Source organism: Euprymna scolopes, chromosome 38 (genome assembly GCF_053919585.1).
Source record: "Euprymna scolopes isolate OS-2025 chromosome 38, ASM5391958v1, whole genome shotgun sequence".
NCBI classification, from domain to species: Eukaryota; Metazoa; Mollusca; class Cephalopoda; order Sepiida; family Sepiolidae; genus Euprymna; species Euprymna scolopes.
The window spans coordinates 48612142-48633890 of NC_136519.1; the positions used below are offsets into that span (position 1 = coordinate 48612142).

Below are 21749 nucleotides of genomic sequence, written 5' to 3' on the forward strand. Positions count from 1 at the left end.
AAAAAAAAAAAAATCTTTGTTTTTGAAACTGTTTTGTTATTTGGGATTCTTTTTTTTTGAACAACTCGTTCATCTCGGATCAAAATGTAGTATCTGTTTTAATACTACATTCCATCTTTTCCATCCTCAGTCAGTGAAGGAGAAAAATATCTTCTAGACAAAAGCAACCTTCTCTGCCAGCTCATCTCTTGATCATATCCCTACACAGCAGACCATCGAACCCAATAACTTAATATTATGCCAGTATGTGTATAAAAGTTTTAAAACAGTTTTCAACTCGGTTATAAATCATGAGTTTAATGCCCAACCAACAGACTAAAGATTCTGTTTAAGTCATACTTAGATGACTATCTCAATACTTTTTTAGTGATACAGTTAAGATTTTATAATTATTTTTTTTAAAAAGCATAAATAAAATATAGTATTCAGTCTAGAATATTATGAAATTTATTTTTTTTTTTGAAAACAGAAAAAAAAAAAAAAAACTTCCAAAAAATTTCACAAGATCAAGTAATCGCTGGAAATTATTTCAATTTATAATTATTCTTGAATAACATTAGAACTCTAAGACTCTGACTGCAAGTTTAACCCATTAGGTTCCACTATCCTATAAATAGGACACGAAATAATTTATTTTTTAAATCTATAAAGTAATATATAATAATACTGCTTACTGCATAATTACTCTGAAGAAAGGAGAAAGTTCATTTATATTCAACTTCTCTCCAAGATTTGTCTGATCCCTCTTAAAAATTCTTGTGAAATTTATTACAATTCTATTTGTTCGATCATGTATGTAGTTAAACTAATTTATTGCCAAAAGTGCAACATAAAACTTTGAACTGCTTACCATAATATGTAAATTTTATCTTGAATGTATAGCATCTTGATTTCTAAAATATATCACATGCATTCAGTGTCCTATTTAGAGGAGAGTCAATATTTCACTTTCTAAATAAATAAAATAACTTTTCCTTTTCAATTTGTGCATTCTAATCCATTTTTCGTTATTACACAACGTTTAAACTCAATAGTAAAAAATTTAGACACTTCGGGATTTAACTTCTAATATCCAGTCTCTTTATTCTTAAGAAATTAAAAACTGACTTAAAAGTCGAATTCTACAATCATTTCATTTTATCTTCTAAAGATTTTTCTCTTTAAAACTTGCATGTTGTCTACCGCTTTTCTTATATTCATAGTGTTTTTCTGTCACCCTCCTTTCATACCTCTCTCTCCAAATTTTTTTGTTTCACACTTTGTTCAACAAATGTTTTCGCATTAAATACAAGAAAATTTGGTCCTTATCCAGAATACCACCTACATTAAAAAAAACAAACTGTATGGTGAATTTTTTTTCCACCACTATCAAGCCACTTGAGGATAAGGTTTAATGAGTGTATGGTAGTCAGTGTAGTAATCATTAGTGATAGAAATTGGATGTAACATGACTATTTAAGGGGGTGGCTCAACAGGAACTTGTTGACATTGAACTGGAAGACGACCATATTGTAGTCAGCCAGAAAGCAGGTCAGCAGAACAGAGTTCCACAGGCGGGAAGTTTTAGGAAAATAGCTTTGTTCATGGAATTATCATTTAGATTTAGACACAGATAAAGAGTGGGGGGGAATTGTTGATAGTGGTTGTAGCTAAACGAGTGTTTTTTTTTTTTTGTTGAAAGTTTGGCAGGGTGGGGCCATAGATTGAAGCTTAAAAGACCACTTGCCAAGAAAATAATGATACAGGAGGGACAAGCTTGCAATGTCTTTTCTGTGGGAAAGAGGTTGCAGGGAAGGGGAAAAGACATCACCTAAGTTTCAAAGCCGGTTTTGAACGCTGTCAAGGCAGAATAGGGCGTTTCAAGCAGCTCTTGCCCCGATGTGGTAACAGTACTTTATTTTAGGATGTACTTGGCTCTTACACAGACATCGGCAGTGAGATACCGACTGGAGCGGTAGAATGATCCAACCATTTTACTGGCGGTCTTGGCAACAGATTTGATGTACAAGTATATCTTCCATTTCAGACCAGGAGTGAAGGCCAGTCCCAGAAACGTGCCAAAAGGTTACTTATTAAGGCCAAAAGGCAACTTGAGGATAAGAGTTAATGAGATTGTCAATGGAATGCTGAACAATACTATGAGAGGATTGGTAAATACGGATGAAAAGTGCAGGATTTGATTACTTAAATTCAGCAAGTATTTGTTGGCATTGGGCAGGGAGCCAACTATGTTGTAGTCACCAGGGAAGCAGTGTTATAGAATTGTGTTCTACAGGTGGGAACTTTGTTGAAAAAAAAATAGTTTTGCTTCGTTTTAAATATACACAAAATTTTCTTTTTCCATTAAAATAAAAAAGTTTGTTCGTTTATGGCTTATAAATGTTTTATATAAAAAGATGTAAGTCCATCCCAATGTAAAAACAAAATTAATAAAAATGAAAAAAAAACAATTTATGGTATAAATTGATTAAGTAATTTTAGTTTAAAAAGGAAAAATCAAATTTTATGGGTAAATGGCTATCGACGTTACCATTTTCGCAGTATAAGGGAGATAACTCTAAATTCCAACTCTTGTAAGATTTTAGAAAAACATTCTTAACATAAATTCACTTAAAAATGGTTTTCTTTACGAAAATAAAACTACTTGATCAATTTACATGATTTTTGATGTATGATATTTTCTTTCCATCACAAATATGTACATCATAAAGATTTTTTTCTCATGGATGTGTGGAGGGATGTCTGGACAAGCGTCAGAGAAACTGTGTTGATGTACAAAACCTGATGAGATTATCAGATAGCAAAATAAAAATCTTGACAAAGGTTTCAATGTTTGAAGGTGTTTCTGATCCATAAATTGTGATCATACAACCGTTTCAAATCTCACTCTTGGGTTGCCTTCTCCTTCAAGTAAGTATAAATATCTGAAAAAAAAAAAAAAAAAAAAAAAAAAAAATCAAATGAAAATTATATGGTGTAGTAGCAGGGAAACATAGTGTTGTCCAGGATTGAATGAACAAATGCTCCACCCTCCCATACTTTTATTTTCATCGAAATTGGTGGAATCGGCCATCTTTTTAATCAAATCAATACATTGTCTGCTCTAGTTAGGAACCCCTCCTGGCAGAGAGACAGAGAAAGCCTCACCGCACTGACTTAATCCATAATACATTGTAGTTTACATTGCACTGAATTTTTTAGTTTAAAGCACAATTGCACCATGATACTTGACTTTCACTTTAAGCTTAAATTCAAGCCATTATCACTGCACAAGCAGTAAGGTCAGTCATAAAAAAAAAATCTACAGTAGGTTCATTGATATGACAGGAGCACATTCGAAATGCTTAGAGTGTGATCATCATTCAATCCAGGGGTTTCAGTTAGTAAGGATATATATATATATATATATATAATGTCTGTGTGTGTATATATATTAGGTTGAGAAGAATGTTCTTGCAGAATTTTTGATTTTGATTTCAAATGATGTATTTTCAAATAAGTTTTCATTATAATACCTTTACTTTATATATCATTTTAAAGTGTTTTCACTCTACCTAATCGTCTAAATTACAATCGTTTCTAAACAATTATGTCTCCTTTTCAGAATGTTGAATACAAGATAGAAAAAAGCAAATTTGCACAATTCTATTTCAATTCAAGTTAGGCCAAAAAGCTGTTGAAACAGCTTGTGATATCAAAAAAGCATTTGGCCCAGGAACAACTACTGAATGCATAGCACAATGGTGATTTAAGAAATTTTGTGGCGATGATGAGAGTCTTGAAGGTAAGGAGCGTAGTGGTCAGCCATCGGCTGTTGACAACGATCAATTAAGATCCTTAGTCGAAGCCAATCCACACACAACTGTTTGAGAACTTGTTTCTGAATTAAACATAACGTATACAATGATTTCTAACCACTTGAGAGAGATTGGAAAGACAAAAAAAAAACATTGATAAATGGGTGCCTCACGAATTGAATGACAACCAAAAGGAACGCCATTATGAAGAACGTTTCTCAACCGGGTTGTAACCTGCGATAAAAACTGGATTCTTTACAACAACCGGCAATGCTCAGCTCAGTGGATAGACACCAATGAAGCTCCACAACATTTCTCGAAGCCGGAGTTGCATCAAAAGAAGGTCATACTGACTGTTTGGTCGTCTGCGACCGATCTCATGCATTACAGTTTTTTGAATGCAGCCGAAACCATTACGACGGTGAAGTACTGTCAACAAATGGATGAAATGCACCAGAAACTTTGACAACTTGCCCGACCACACGTTTCTAAACCAACCCTGCAGAAGTTGAATGAATTGGGCTATGAAACTGTCTTATCCGCCATACTCTCCAGACCTCTAACCTACCGACTACCACTTTTTCAAGCATCTCGACAAGTTTCAAAAACGCCTTTGGTGACTTCATCACCACCAGAATGTAAGATTTTTACATTACTTGCATAAATACACTTATTTTACGTTTTCAAAATTGTGTTGATTTTGATGGCGCTTATTTCGATCAATAAATTTTTGTTTGAACCGAGATATGTTTATCTGAATTTAAAAGTTAAAAACCGCAAGGACTTTCTTGTCAACCTGATAAGAACAACATAGTACTGAAATTGAAATTCTAGATATAGATTTTAAAATAATATAAGAAAAAAAAAAATATTGGGAGTCCATAGGGAACAAACTAACGCACACACTGTCTTTTATATATAAGTAGATATAAGAAAATCATCTTTTAATTGATTAATGGGAATTTGTAGGTATTACAATGTAGATCTTACAAGTTTGAATTATTGTTGGGTTATCTCCCTTTGTTTCTTGAAATTGTTTTCAAAATGGAAGGCAAGACTGTCCCTCCAATTTTTGATTTTCTTATTAAAAAAATAAAACTACTTGATCAGTTTATATAATTTTTGGAATATGACATTTTTGTTTCATCACACACACACACACACATATATATATCATACAGATGTTTATGCATTCTTGTTTTTTAATAAGAGTTGAATTCTCGACAAGAACTAAAGTTTTTTCACTTGATTTGATACTCACTGATCCAATTCTTCATCCATCCATTGTCTATGAAGAAGGTTTTCGATCCAAGATTTGGGAATGGCATCAAGACCCAATTTACATCCAAGAATTGTTCCACCTGCAGCTGCATTCGCATCAGCATCCCCACCCTGAAACAAAAAACAAATTTGCAAGATTCAGACTACTGTTCTCATCTAGGATGTTATCTCACGTTTCAGACGATACAACCTCCAACCTTTTTCATGTGTATCTTGTCATCTGTATCTGCAAGGAATTTCAAACAAAACATGTTCAAAATACAAACAGGCTCATGAGAAGAAATAACGCCATCATTACACGGATTTGCTCTGCAAAAGTTATGAACAAGAGGCTCATGGTCGATCTAATTTAGTAATTTGGTAATCTTGCGTATAATTGTTCCCACATCGTCTCAAATTTTATAGTCCAACATATGCTGTGTTTTTTGGAGTTGTTTTACTCTCTACCATTCTTCTCTGTTGATAATTCTTTATTTGTTCGATAAGGCTAGATGGTTTCTGCATGTGATCAGCCATACTCAACTTTTCAATACGAATAATCTGAATTAATTCTCATCTCAACAAGGCCGATAGCCATTAGTCGCGTGCTCTCGTGTAATGAATGAATGCGTGAATGTAGGATTGACATAAAATTCTTAAAGATAAACTAAAATGACCGAAAAATGGGCTGAAATAACTTAAATAAATAAAAAGTAAATGACTTAGAATGACTTTAATGAACTGAAAGATGAATTGAATGACCTTAAGAATGACTTGAATGCTTACAAAATAACTGAAATCCTTCAAAAATAACTTGAATGATCTTGAGAATGACTTGAATGGCTTTGAGACTGACTGGTTGTAAAGTGGGTGATCATTTTACATTAAATTAATACAGAAAAGTGATTCCCCCCTTTATATAACAAAGTTACAAACATAAGTACAGCATGTAGTAAGAACAGATTGACCAAAAGGCCAAGAAAAGCTTAAAAAGCTAAGAATAGCATCTATTAACAACAGACCTTTGATCTTAACCAAAAAGGCCAAGCACAAAAGTGTTACCGACGGACCAACTTATAGAGTCACTTGCATGCGACTAAAAATTAACTTATCTAATTAACTTTCAATCAAATGTAATTGAGTAGTGAAATTTTGATTATAGCTTTTCTGACCTGTAGATAATTCACAAGCTGGAAATTATTGACTCAGATTCCCCTGTGTTTTGCAAGGACTCTCAGTATAGGAATAAACAATTTATATTTTCGTATTTATGTACACTTCTCTTTTTAAATATATAAAATATCTTTTTGGAGTACTTGTGCAGATTTTTAACGTCAGACAAACCCACGACACATATATGGCACAATCACGTTGACACACCAGTTCTCACTAGATCACTGAAGTTAAGCAACGTTGAGCCTGGCTAGTACCAGGTGGGTCACCATTTGGGAAGGCTAGGTGCTGTATGTAAATAACAACTTCACAATCAACAAATGTTGTACAGTTTTGTTTTTTTTTAAGAAAAGATAAAAAAAGATTTGAATTTGATTTATACCTCCATGACAATTTCTTGTAGAGTTTTTCGAAAATCCTTTTGCCTTAGAGCCCACATTGCAACTCCGAGGGTCTTGTAAATGTATCGTGTTCTGCCAGGTTCGTCGAGGTTCAATTGTTTTAAAGACGTGCAAAACATATGCGTCTGTAATTCCAGAACCTGAAAAAAAAAAAAAAAAAAAAAAAAATTAATCAATGTTGTTTACATTTCAGTAATCCTCTCATTAAAATGATTCTCAATAATAAAAACAGTTAATAGTCAAGAATTTGTGTACAAAAAAATGAAGACAACAAATAATTAAATTCTCTACAGACTCCTATACTCATAACATAGAATTCTTTGTACTTTTTTTATTTCAAAATTTTATATTAAATTAATTATATTACTATATGTTATTAAAAATCCAAATAAAGACTAATTGTGTTATTCTTATCGGTATGATTTTGTTAATTTTTATTATATCCTTTTCTTATATTTTATTTCAATAAATCATTTCACAATAGAAACAAGCCATGTATGCGTGATCTCCCTCTTGTGCTGCATGCGAGATGACGCCACAAAAAATAGTGACAAAATGATGAATGTGATAAGTGTGAAGGGCCAACATTGTCACCCATACTGAATTTATATTAAGAACAATGGCCTCTACATTTTGGCCAAGTTTCAGTTTAAATGGATGGATCAAACACTATGGCAGCAAAGAGTGCCATTTTTTACCATTTTGGGGTATTTTTGACCTCTTTTGAGCCCCTGGGGGCACCGAATCCTAGTGTAAATGGATAACAGTGCAGTTTCAGGCGTTAACAAATGCATATTTGAGTTGACCACTGTGAAAAAACACTATATAATCAGACATATCAAGTTTTTGTTGAGAAATATGAAAAAAAGAGCCACAAAAAGGGGCGTTTTTAGCACTGAAAGTCCCCGGGGACGCGAACCAGAATTTTACCAGGATCAACCATACTGGATTTATATCAAGAACAATGGGCTCCACATTATGGCCACGTTTAAAAAAAAACTAATAGATGGATCAAAAGTTATGGGGCAAAACATGTCATTTTGGGTCATTTTGGGTCATTTTTGACCTCTTTTGTGCCCCTCGGGATGCAATGGAAATTTTTGCAAAAAAATGTTTTTTTTACTATGCACATCTATTTAATGAAATACAATTTATGGCCAAATTTCAGGAAAAACTAAATTTCAGGACTAACAGACGCCACTGAAAACAGGTCCCTCTCCAATAAATCGGGGGGGGGGGGCAATACTGAAGAGCAATAAAAATGAAGGACTGATTTGCTTTGTCACCACTTCCTGTAGCCGACAAACTGGGTGTTAGGAAGTATGTTAGCTGACTATAATCAAAAATCTTAGTTTCAGCACATTAAAAAGTTGGTAGGGAATTTAATTCTACTGTTTTTATTTTTCTTTACAAATTTTCAACTTAATTGTTTGGGATGTTTACCTTTTTAAAATATGTCCAGTTAATTAGCAGAATAATGAAAAACAAACTTAACGCCTCCTTTTAGAAACCACTTAATTTTTCTTCTTAACCTTTCTTTTTTTTTTTAGAAATACTCATTACTCCAAAGGACGATAATCTTCCGCTTCTTTTTAGAGTTATCCCCCTTTATGATATGTTTTCTTCTCACATATAAACAACTTCGATTTTTCCCTCCTTTCCCCTTTGTTCCTCTTTTTTTTCTCTTGTTCCTTTCCTACACCATTTTCTTTGCCCTCCCCCTTTATCTCCTTATCAGTCATTATGATAACATAAAAAAAACTACATTTAGTTAAAAAATGGATAACACAAGATTAACCATATTGAAACTAGCACCCTCTTATTTTGAAATATTATGGTTCTAAGAACTAACAATCAGTTGATGGATTTAATTAAAAATTTAATCGTAATAAGTTAAATATTATATCCCTAGGGTTTCCTGATAATAAAATTACCTTTATAATTCGTGTAAACTTACTTCCAACGAGATCCAAAAATTCAAAACCTTAGCGCGCAGAGCTACCCACTTTTTTTCCTGCCAAAACATGGTGACTTTTACACCTGACAAAGGTCAAAGGTTACACTGACTGAAACGTTGTTGTGCAGATAACACTCAAGATAAGGACAATTGCTCGATTAATCTAAATAATACAAACATTCATACCTTGTATAGTTATCGGGAATTTAGTACGGAATCAAGAAAAACATTAGAATCGTCCTATCACTAATAATGAAGCTTATATATCAAGGTTTAAAGCTGCCTTGGACAAACATCAAGATGATAGATCTTCAGCTTTTTACTAATATATATATATATATATAGATATATTGGAATTATAACTTGGTTTGTTCCTTTTTTATCTCTCTCTTGTCGGAATACTATTTCTATTATTCTCATATATATATATATATATATATATATATATATATATATATATATATAATGAGAATAATAGAAATAGTATTCCGACGAGAGAGAGAGATAAAAAAGGAACAAACCAAGTTATAATTCCAAGACTTCCTCTGGATGAATGAAATTAAGAAACACCAGTACAAATATTTGAAAGTATATTTTTGATGTAATGAAATGTACATATATGTTCACCCTTAACGAAGCATATTGTCATATGGGGCTACTATTTGGGACCACATCTATACAGGACTATGTAAAGAGATGAGCAAAGTGTCTATTCATATGCCATTTAAATTTCAGCAGTTTAGTACAGTAAGGGTAGCAGGAAACAGGGAGGGAGATTTCAAAGTTTAGCAGTCTGTATTTAATATTATAGAGCTAATTCTCTATTGATTATTATATTTTACCCAATATATAACAGTGATTTCAAAAGTTTTAAAAAGAAATATGATATGAGTGCCATCAGCTAGAATTGAAACCCAAACATTTAGAGAACTGCATTTAAACAGCTATGTATTAGTTACGACATTGAATCCGACAATTTTTTTATTATAAAATTGTGCAGGCATCTTAGATTTCGATGTGATGTGTGTGTGTGTGTGTATATATATATATATATATATATATATATATATGTGTGTGTGTGTGGAAATGTTTAATTATATTTCACCTTTATTTTTACCAATCCTTTAATTTATGAAGCTTGATGTAACTACAGAGCATATAACAAATAAATGACAAAAGTGTATATTCCAACTTTCAAGATATTGACCATCTTTACATTTATTCCTTTAAGTAAATTGAAAGGCACAACTCCTGACAGCACCTTTTTCATAGCACAAAATCATTTATGTAATTATTATGCTAATTATTGAATTTATTTCGCCCTTAACTCATCAGAAGAAAAAGTTTGTCAGAGCACATTGCCTTAAAGTACTTGTAAAATAAACACGGGGATGAAACATTGCGGTGATGGGACAGGGGCTAGAGCTTGGTAAACAGTGTAGAATTTATTGGAGTAGAGATTCTTTTTGAACATTGGAAAACCTTCTTCAGACCTCTGCATCTACTAGTTGGTGCAACAGCTGAGATATGACAATAACACTCGATGCATGGATGAATGGTGGCTTTTTAAAAGAAATAATCATTCGAATACGCACCTCAGAATCAAGGTACAGTAGTTTGGATGCATAGTCAAATGCGTCCGAAATGATGGACTCGGCATCAAAATCTCCGGATTTTTTCAAATGTTTCGGTTCACGCTGTAACAACATTGCAATTGTAACTGCCATCGCAACGCAAGCTGACTGACACCTGAAAAAAAAAAAAAATAAATAAATAAGATAAACAAAGGATTAAGACAAGAATAAAAATTAAATATCATGAGCAACATTGATGTACAAGCATTATAAACTAAAAATCTTAAACAGTATTACCACACCAACAAGTATTAACTCGCTAATTAACCAACTCATTTTTTAACCCTAACCTCCCTTCCTCTACCTCCCTCATCAAAAAAATAAAAATAAAGACATTTACAGAAAAATAAAACCAAAGAAGACATGTTTATATTCTGACTGAGGAAATGCCACAAAAGGATATATCAGCTCTGTGGGTGTGTCTTGCATAGTTTCTGACTTTTAGGTGGACAGACATACAAACGAATAGAACAGACATACAGGCGGATAGATACATAAAAGAAAATGTCATCAAACCAGACATTGTCATTTGGAACAAAAATGAAAGTACTACTCTCATCATTAATGTATTAGTTACAATATATTATTTAGGACATTTTTTTTTTTTTACAAGGAAGACACCACTTATCAAGGCTTGAAAGCCACATGTGGATAAGAGTTAATGAATGTTAAGTGGCAGTGTAATTGTTAATGATGTAAGTTGTGTACAACATGATTATTGAAGGAGGCGGTTATAGAAGAACTTGTTTACATTAGACTTGAAGGCTACCATACTGTAGTCGACCGGGAAGTAGGCCAACAAAACAGTGTTTCACAGACAGGTAGATCTAGGAAAGAAGCTGTGTTCGTGGAATCTGTGTTTACAATTTGGCACGGATAGGAAGTGGAGGAAACTTGATAGTGGTTGTAACTAGTCGAGTGCTTTTATGAAAGTTTGGCAAAAGTGGGGGGGGGGCATAGATTGGAGCTCAGATAAGCATTTGCCATGAAAATAATGATAGAGCAGAGACAGGCTCACAACATCTCTTCTGTAGGAAAGAGGCTGCATGAAGCCGGTTTTGAACTCTTTTAAAGCAGACACAAAATATCAGAAATACGTTTAGAATGACTTAAAAATCAACATGATCCCTGAAAGAAATAAACATTATACTGGCTGTGAGGTAACTGATCTAATGAAAACAAAATCTAAAGAAATAGACACACTTCATGGAATACCAACTTTGTGAAGTACAAATAACATTCCTTAAAAGAACAACAAAAAGGCATTGGATATAAATTTAATGTATAGCGAAATCAAATGTTAGTACACCTTGATTTCTTCAACTCTTTGAACTGACTGAAAAAAAAAAAAAAAAAAAAAGAAAAGATTGCTTAATTTGGTTGCTTTGTTTTACGGCATATCAACCCTTTTTGAATGATTTTAGTACCAAATCTAATAATTTGGAAAAAAATTTTATGCTATAAGTTCTTTATATGTTCAAATACATTGTTGGAAATCTAATATATAAAAGACAATAAATCTGTCTGTCTGTATCCAGGTTTTCAAACTCTGTCCCTTCAAAACTAAAATGATTGGATTTTTTATGGACCGTTTTTTTTATGGGTCTTTAGTCAGTTAAAATAGTTTTTAAGGAGTAAAAAATGGGTCAAAATTGAAAAAAAACTTGTTATATATTTTGTGCATTCATCTTAGTCTACTTTTAATCAGTTCATATGCGTGTCATGTTTGTACAGTGATACCGTCACCAGCTTTGAATGTTACAGTTTTGCTTTCGGTTTCGATTCTAGGCGATCGTACCCAAATACTTTTTTAATTTTTTTAATTTAGTAGATGAAATTTAAATCAATCTTAATATAAACAAAAATATGTGACAAAAACTCAGCAAAGATCTTAAAGCTATGTGTTGTGATCTCATAATGGAAAAGATAGATTTTGAGACGCAGAGGCTTCAGTTACAAGGGCGATCAGTTAAATATGCAATACATAAGCAAACGAGTGGGGCTTTTGGACAGGACGCCCATGGAAGCCAGAAGAGGGCGACTTAGAAAAATATAGTCTTATACAAAGCATGCCAACTCTGAGAAAGAACCCAGCAAGGAATAAAAGATTATATCAAAACATAATTCCCGCCTAAGCATTTTCACTTTTGGAGAAAAGCACCTTTAATTTCAGGGTGCATGGAAGGAAGATATGAGATATGTTTTTGCTAGTGTTCCAACAGACAACGATATCTATAAACTGTTATTATATGTACACAGACATCAACACACAATAGAGATACACTAGACAAATAACCTATCAGAATGTTTAACACTCAAATTAATAGAGATTCATTAAAGACAATGCACATTATATACATACACACAACACACATACATAGCCTTGTTATACATCCTCTCCCGGCTATCTAACATAATGGTTTGATATGGTTAGTTTAATTATTTAATATCAGATCTAGTAATTTAGGAAAAAGGTTGGGGGGGGGGGTACATAGGAGTTACCACTTATAAAGGCCCAGAGGCCACTCGAGAATAAGGGTTATTGAGTATACAGTAGTCAATGGGATAATATCGTAGAAATCATTAATAGTGGAAATTTGCTAAATTGGATTAAGGGGATGGTTCATCAAGAATTTGTTTGCATTGGACTTGAAGACTACCAAATTGTAGTCAGCTAGAAAACAGGTAAACAGAAAAGAGTTACAAAGGTGTGCAGTTCTAAGAAAGAGGCTTAGTTCATGGAATTTACATTTTGGTTTAGGCACAGATAAAAATTATTGACAGCTAGACAAGTGTTTTTCGTGAAAGTTTGGTAAGGGGGGATCATAGATTGTGAGCTCAGACAAGCACTTGCCATGAAAATAATGATAAAGCAGAGACAGGCTCGCAATGTATCTTCTGTGGGAAATAGGTTGCAGGGAAGAGAAAAGAGCATCCCCCATTAAGCTACAAAGTCTATTTTGAACTCTGTCAAAGAAGGATAAGATCTTTCTAGCAGTTCCTGCCTAGATGTGGCAACAGTATTCCATCCTTGGACGTACCTGGTTTTTATATAGGTATCAGCAGTAAGATATCTATCTATGCTTTAAGTTCTTTATATTTTCAAATATTTAAAACATGGTGTTTGGTTGTTAAAGGAAAATTGTTGCATTTATTTTTGATTTTGCAGAACATGATTGAGTTTTGCAAAGGGAAACGAAAAATAATAAATATCCGGTGCATTTTAGATCAGGAAGCCAGTATCTTTAGTCAGTCTGATCTAGTTGCACCAAGATAACAAAAATAAATAAATAAAAGCTCAAGAATGTAAAGGATTATGTGAAGAAAAAAAAAATTGTTTAGAGTTGTATAGAACGTTACGAGTTAGTATTTTAAGAAAATGTATTTACCGTGGATCGGGTTGTAGAATGGCACACACATGTAGAGCATTTTTTATTACTTTCCCAAGAGCATTATAATAATGTATACCAATGATTGGAGTGAAACATAATACCAAGTTACAAGCCACATAATTCCCTCCCTTACGCCACACAATCTCCGCAGCCTAAAAAGAAAAAAATTTTTTTTAAACTAACAGAGAATAAGCACACATAAAAGATTAATAAATAAAGAATTGTAGAAAGATTTAGATGTGATTGTATGAAAAATAATGTTCAGAATGGTTATTTTTCACATGAGGTTAAAATTAAGTAGTGGGTGGAAAATTCCATTTAGATAGTGAGTGGCTGAATATGGTGTCATAGGATGAAGTACGTGGCCGAAAAGTAAAGAGTCATGGTGATATTAATTTTGTATAAAGGAACATATTGATGGAAAAAAGACTGGTTTTCCTTTCCAAGAAAAAGAAAAGAAAAAGGTAAAAAAGAATGGATAATAAAAGAGGAAAGGGTAAAAGAAAAGGAAAAGGGAGAAACAGAAAAAGGAAATGAAAAGGAAAGGAAATAAAATGGAAATAAGAAAAGAAAAAGGAAAGGAGAAAAGAAAAAGGAAAGGAGAAAAGAAAAAGGAAAGGCAAAAAAAAGAGAAAGGGGAAAAAGAAAAAGGGGGAAAAAGAGAAAGGGAAAAAGGAAAGGGAAAAAGAAAAAGGGGAAAAAGAAAAAATAGTGTATTCAATTTAAAACCAAGGCAATCAATTTAAAATCAAGTTTTCAATTTTATAAACAAAGGAAAAAGAAAAAAGGAAAAAAGGAAAAGGAAAAGAAAAAGGGAAAAAGCAAAAGAAAAATGAGAAAAGAAAAAGAGAAAGAAGAGAAAGAAAAAAGAGAAAGAAAAAAGCTAAAAGATCATTCGGAGAGGCTCGCGTTAAGCAAATGAGGGTAATTTTAAGGGTAAAAAACAAAGAAAAAAATTTAAACAAACCTTTTCTGGTTGTTCTGAAAATTGTGGGTGATTGATCACAGATCTAAAAATTGAACAGATGCCAACACCTGCCGTGTCCCCTAATTCTGGGAAACCTTCTTTGGACCACTCCATCAACATTTTTGCAAAAGGAACAGCAGGAATCTGAAATTAAACAATAAAACAACTAAGCAAGATGTGAGGAGAAATAGTTTGGGTGAAAATCAAAGAAAATTAAACGCTTTTATATGAGACCAGTAGGGAGACCTGACGTTGCCCAGAATGTTTCACACTCCGATATTTTTTATTGTCATCGAAATTGGTGAAATTGCTCATTTTCTGCTCTAGTTGGGGACCTATTGCGATGCACAGGGAGGAAGCTTCACATGCCTCTTTGCAGTGACTTAGTCCACAATGCATTATAGTTGACATTGCACTGTAGAGAACCTACTGTTGATTTTATAAAATTATTTTTTATATATAATTGCTCTAAGTTTAAAATGCAAAAATTAAGTATCATGCTTCAATTGTGCTCTAAATTGAAACATTCATTTGGAACATATCAAAGAACCTACTGTTGATTTCATATGTTGGACTTTTCAGCTTGTGTGGTAATAAAACTTCTCAAATGCACTTGTGATGTTAGGCTGTATAAGGTGTTAACTTTGGTCAAAATCACTTATTTCTTTTTTCATGGGATTATTCCAATTATTGATACTCATCGAAGACATTCCAATACAAAACCTATCTAAGAACACTGCCAAGCACATTAAGTACATGTGTGAAATTTAAAAAATTGGTCCAGCCAGTTTTGAATCCATAGGGAACGCACACACACAAAGTTCCTTTCATATAAGGATAGATAAATAGATAAAAGTACCATTCTACGCTTAGCAACGGGCAAATGAGGATGCCCTTCTAAAATGAGGATACTCTCTCTTCAATAATCTGAACTATGAGGTCAATATTAATACTAATCAAGAATACATTCTTGATAATCATTTCGATAGAGTGTGGGTTATTTTGAGAAGCCTAATCTTACTTCTGTTGGGTGAAAGTATGATTTTGTGCAGGTTTAGACAGTCTATCCTCCCAGGCTTTACCTTCACTCTACAAAAAGTTGAGTTTATTGCTAATTGTTTTAAGCGCCTCTACCAGAGAATGTCAATAGAGGTGCTCAAGGATTTTTAGCGTATCAGTGTACATTCCCTCTATATTAAAAGCAAAACTAAAAAAATTGTATGATGTACTTATCTATGACGAAACAAAAATATCTAAAAATCAAGTAAATTGATCAAGTAGTCTTATTTTTAAATAAGAAAATTAAATTTTATGAACAACTTAGGTGCAACTGTCTTGCCTGCCATTTTGAATAAAATCTCAAGAAACAAAGGGAGATAACTCAACAATAATTCAAACTTGCAGAATTTATGTTGCAATACCTACAAATTTCTAATAATCGTTTCAAAATGATTTTCTTTAGAAAAATAAAACGATTTGTTCAATTTACATGATTTTCGGAATATGATATTTTTGTCACAGATATATACACCGTACAGATTTTTCTTTATTTTTGGTTCTAAATATCAGGGTGAATTCTCAATAAGAACTTTTCATATTATTTGGATTAATCGGACTACTGTTCTTATCTTGAGTGTGATCTTCACAACGTTTCGGTCAATGTAACCTCCGATCTTCTTAAGGTTTATCTAGTCAAACTCGGGAATGTTTTTGTCAAACTCAAGAATTTGGATGGAATTTTGAGCAGAACCTATTATTTACTTCATGGGGGTAGCATGCTCTTGTTCCATCAACCATGATTGGATAGAGGTCTTAAGTAATTCACAATTGTATTTTTCAGTCACCCACACTGAGGATTGAACCTTCAAGAGAATATCACTTTCTACAATTGATTTTTCCAAGTACTCTAACCACTGTTCCACAGGTCCTGGTTACACCGACCGAAACGTTGTGAAAATCACACTGAAGATGAGAACAGTAATCCGATGAATCCAAATATTACGAATAACCCATCCTCATCTAAAAAATTCAGAAACGTCAAGAATTGCTTTTATTTTTGTTTCATTTACTTTTATGCACCCAAAACTTGATGTATGGGCTATTGTAATACAGGGCCAGATTTAGAGGTAGGGGAAAACAACATTAGTAAGCCAGCAAGATATTTGTTCACATTACATTGAAATTTCTGCATACTGGTATAATTGTGGAAACAGGAAAGGAATTCCAAAGGCAAGTGGTCCAAGGAAAGACTTAGTATAAATAGATTTACAGTATCTATGGATCTATATAGGGATGAGATTTTGCAGATAGTCGGGTGGGTCGGAGGTATTTTCGTTGAAGTGGTATAAGTGCAGCAAGTTTGTCAGAGCATGTTCCAGGGAAGTACATGTAAAACAAGTACAGGGATGTGACACCTAATCTCCCACCTTCCGACCTTGTGTCACATCTCATTATGGGTTGGTTGGTTGGTTGTTTTTGTTTTACGGCATATCAACCCTTTTCAGATTATTTAAAAATTTTTTGAATAGAATATATTTGTTATTTTCAAGTCGGTTTCTATTTAACCCATAGTTGGGACCCTAACAGGTACTACCACTCCGGGTCAGAGTGGACCTGGGAGCAATGGCAATTAAAGGGTGGCTCCACACTCCCCAAAGCCCGCAAGCTAGGGCCTCACCACTGGATATAGTTTAAGGTCATATCCAGGGCCCTCATTATGGGAGAAAGGTAAATACCATCTCCTTAGAGAAAATGAGGTCTTTTTTATAATCTCTCTGAAGAAAATGACAAGGTCTTTCTACGGAGCAAATAAGGATTCCCTTCGACAGTCTCTATGACAAATACAGATAACATAGTCATTTACACTTATGAACTGTTTTCTAAACCTTCTCTCTCATTTCTTTTCTTAAACACCATCGAAAGACGTCAAACCAGTTCATACCTGACCCATGTTGGCTACTATACACCGGATAAGGATGAATAACATGTCTGTATCATCTGTCCAGTCTCCAACTTCCCACATTTCACGATGTCGATCTGTTACCATCCGTTTGCAAACTAATTCCAGCTCTTTATCCACACAGCCATAATTCTGAAATATTCAAGGAAGAGAAACAAAAAAGTTTTAAAAAATCCGCACGTGTGAAAGGTACAAATTCTAAGAAATAGTTTAAGACTTTAAATACTTACATAATAAAATATGTTACTTAAATGGAAAAGTTGAAGTGACACCTAGGAGTTAGAGGTGACTTTAGTAAAACGACTCAAAATCATTTGACTCCAGAGGGAAGATCGAGAATTTTAATAATCTTAAATTATTTTAGTTCTGTTAAATAAACCTGTTTCTTTTTGGCTTCCTTTTTCTGATTTGCTGAAGTCTTGACAGTGTATACTGAGGAAAAGTCCCTTTTAATTAATTCTAGTTTAGTTTTAAAACTTTACAGAAAAAAAAACCACCTTTTGTCGATCAAATAAAGAAACATGCAATGTCTCCTTTCACGAGTGAAAAATTTACGTTTACTAGGACGAATGTTTGTGCAAAATTAAAAAAAAAAAAAAAAATCAATGAGTGGTTACTGAGAAAAGTGCGAACAAACGAACAGAAGAACAATTTTGGGGCAATTTTATCACTATAATGGACTCAGAAAAAAACCAGAGTTATCCCAGAAAGAACAATTTTGGGGCAATTTTATCACTATAATGGACTCAGAAAAAAACCAGAGTTATCCCAGAAAATCCATTCCAGCAAAAATTTACTTTCACCATAACTAATGTTTGTGCAAGATAAAAATATCCAAGGCATGGTTTATTGAGAAAGATTATAGGCGTGCCTGTTGGTGTAAACAGTTTTACACTGAGAAAGATTATAGGCGTACCTGTTGGTGTAAACAGTTTTACACTGAGAAAGATTATAGGCGTACCTGTTGGTGTAAACAGTTTTACACTGAGAAAGATTATAGGCGTACCTGTTGGTGTAAACAGTTTTACACTGAGAAAGATTATAGGCGAGCCTGTTTGTGTAAACACACCTGCTAATAAATCTAAAAGGAAGATTTTTTTTTAGAAAAACTTTAAAAGTTCACTTCAGATCATAAAATGAAAAGGTCGAACAATAAAAAAATAAAAAAGTCGCCCTAAAAAAAAAAAAAAAACACTACAGCTTTATTTTAAAACTTTTATTGAAAAAAATCAATTCAGATAACTTGATTATGCAGTAGAGCTGACATCTCTTGAATGTGGCCGCTTTCAGCCTCAATCACAGCCTCGATCGTGTCCAGAATTGGGAGCATGCCTTTTCCACAAGCACCAGCAGGTCTGTGAATCTTAGTGGATGGTGATCAGGCTTGCTTCCATGTTGTGGGAAGTCATGTTGGTGATGTTCTTGACATATGACTAAATGAAGTAGTCCAGCGGGTTCAGGTTAGGGGAGGCGGGATGGGCAGTGAGAGAAGGATACAAAGTCGTAGCATTCCTTCTGAAGCCAAGCCTGGGTCTCTTTGGGAGTCCTACTGCCACACCCAGTGTGTGCCAGTGACCACCTGATTGCACCAGGGGATCACCACATTTTTCAGCACATTCATGTACACTTTGGTGTTGACTTTTAAACCAACTTCGAAGATGTGAAGTGGCATGATGTCACACTCACTTGAAACCACACCAAAGACTGTGGCTGGAAACTTTGTTGAGCTGTGCCCTCAAGCAATGAACCGCTCGGATTTGCATTTTGAGGGTGCTGGCAATGGTCCTGTTGTCATAACTTGGATCAGTAGAGAGCACAAATTGTACAGTGACGCATCTCCGAACTTGGTCGTTGAACATCGTGTCACTTTCAGACATGATAGAAGGTGCCTATCACTCTTGGAATTTATACACAATTGGCCAACTAGTAGATGGTCTGCAACAAAAAAATAATTTTACGGTTTTTATGTTCTACAGAAAATGCTCCATGTCATTCTTCTATTTTAATATTGGTAGTATTAATCAAGTCAGAATCAGTAAAGTATAGTTCCTCTCTCATGTCAAGATGAAAAACTAGAATTGAAAAATTCAAAGTGATTCACTTTATTTCATAAAGCAATTCTGATACCTGATTGGTACACTTATCACCCCTGGTTATAAATATAATCGTTCAATCTTTGTGGTCATACCCTTGTATTATGCCAAAAATATTACAACAACGGTAAACTTCACTGGTTAGTGTTGCAATATTTTGGCCATAAATATATTAGATATTAACTTGCTGCCCACCTCAGCAAGATGTGACACAAGGTTGGAAAGTAGGGATATCCAGCCAGGACCTCTAAAGGACGGGCACTCTGGCCTAACAAAAATTGCCTGGACATCTATCCGCATTCCCGGTAGGCGCACCTCAGGCAACAAGCGATAAACTTGCCCCACCCAAAAGCCAGGTGACAAAGACTGGGATGATGAACCTCCTATGCAATACCCAAGTGGTGTACCTCAGTCTGACAGGTACTGGACCAGTTCCTGGTCCCGCTGATTGTCAAGAACAGATTCTTGACTGGTACTTTCTACCCAGTCTCCAAACAACTGAAGCAGTAAGGACACTCATTCTTGAACATTAAAAATAATGGGAGGGTATGACCACAAAGATTTGGGGGTGATTCTATACGCATGTGTGATAAGAATCAAATCAGACGCAACAATCACCTTACTACTATCTACTCAATCTCTTTGAATTCTTCAAAAACACTTTTGAATTGTCTTGATACGAGAAGACCACTACGCTATGCTAATCCTGACTGGATTTATTTTTTTACCCGGAAAAGATTCTCTGACTGAATTTATGGTGCCATTTTTTTTTTTTTGCTTGGAGCAACTACATTTTTCTATTACGAGAATTGCTCTATAATCAAGATAACAGAGATTCCCCCGAATGTGCTCCTTCCACTCCAAACTCTTGATATGCCACCAAGCATCAGTTCATCTGTGACCCAAAGGTAAACCAAACTTGTGAACCATCTCAATAGCCTCGTCATCAGAAGAAAATAAAGAAAGCCAGGAAGATGAAAGAGAAGGCAAGAAAATAGACAAGGAATAAGAAGAGGAAAACAAAAAGTGATTTTGGCTTAATTAAAGGACGGCTTCATGTGTGGGTTTTGGCGGAAATATATGCTCTCTAAGTGTGATTGCCTTAATTGTTTTGTTTCCCCTTTTCTTATAAAGAAACTATCAAATATATGTGTCTATTATATAATATAGCTATGGACTCCTTGCTCGTAACAAGTCTTCATCTGTCTACATTGCGGTACACTTCTTTTGGTTGATGTAACCTCTGACCTTCTTCAGGTGTGTCTTGTCCATCTTCAGAATCTGTACGGAATTTTGTTTATCAATCTGCATCTCAAAAATTCGAATACATGATGTTATAATGAATGAAATTCAAAAGTCTGTCCAGAATAGGGAAGGAATTCATAGATATTAGGTACTCTATGAAAAAAAACGTTTTCAGAACGTCTGGAATTATAACAAAAGTTAAAAATCTGGTTTTCAGAAGAATTCATCTTAAATTTTATTTTACAAATTTTTCAGCTACATTACTTCTAAATATTTGAAGTCAGAAAAATTTTTTGATAGTATATTAAAATTAGTGAAGTTTTTTTCTCCTCAATGTAAGCGTCATTTCATTGTGAATTGAAATTCATAAGTTTAGAAAGCCAGTATAACACAAAATTTTTTTAAACATTTACTCGTTTAAAAGTCTGGGGGAGGGTCACTAAGTCTTAGAACTTTTTATATTGTCTAGATTAAAATATGTCCGATTTACGGAGTGAGGTCACGTCTATCTTTTATTTCATCTTTTATGTTACAAAATTCGCGCCGTGATTTCATTTTCTCTACTACTACTACTATCTGGAAAACGTTGACGTTTGTTTAACCACCAGCTTTTTAAACGTTTATTTTCAGCTGTTCTCAATTCCTTGCCCTCGTAGCATCATACTATTCACCTCAAGGCTTCAGATTTGAGCCTACTTCCCTCCCCTAATATTTTTTTTTCTTTTCACCGGGCAACTCCATTATTTTATTACATAAAAGCAAAAATGTGTGCGTGAATTTTTTTCGTATGTCCACCAAAGGCTTTGGGGGGGGGGTCACTCATTCTTAGAACTTTTTATATACTCCCTAGATTATAATATGTCCGATTTAC

At 33.9% G+C, this 21749-nt stretch overlaps 1 protein-coding gene and 1 pseudogene across 1 annotated transcript in view; one reads left to right on the forward strand and one right to left on the reverse strand.

Annotated features, from left to right (window-relative positions):
* Positions 1–1660: 1660 nt before the first annotated feature.
* The window catches only part of LOC145263139 (ADP-ribosylarginine hydrolase Tri1-like), a 42201-nt gene continuing 22112 nt past the window's right edge, over positions 1661–21749 (reverse strand). Inside the window, exons 3-9 of the mRNA XM_080120106.1 lie at positions 17523–17672; positions 14582–14725; positions 13612–13766; positions 10184–10337; positions 6613–6771; positions 5059–5189; positions 1661–2924 (exon numbers count right to left, since the gene is read on the reverse strand). Coding sequence (XP_079976232.1) covers positions 2864–2924; positions 5059–5189; positions 6613–6771; positions 10184–10337; positions 13612–13766; positions 14582–14725; positions 17523–17672 — 954 coding nt within the window. The 3' untranslated portion in view covers positions 1661–2863. The remainder of the gene's footprint in view (positions 2925–5058; positions 5190–6612; positions 6772–10183; positions 10338–13611; positions 13767–14581; positions 14726–17522; positions 17673–21749) is intronic.
* On the forward strand, positions 6411–6527 carry LOC145263493 (5S ribosomal RNA; annotated as a pseudogene).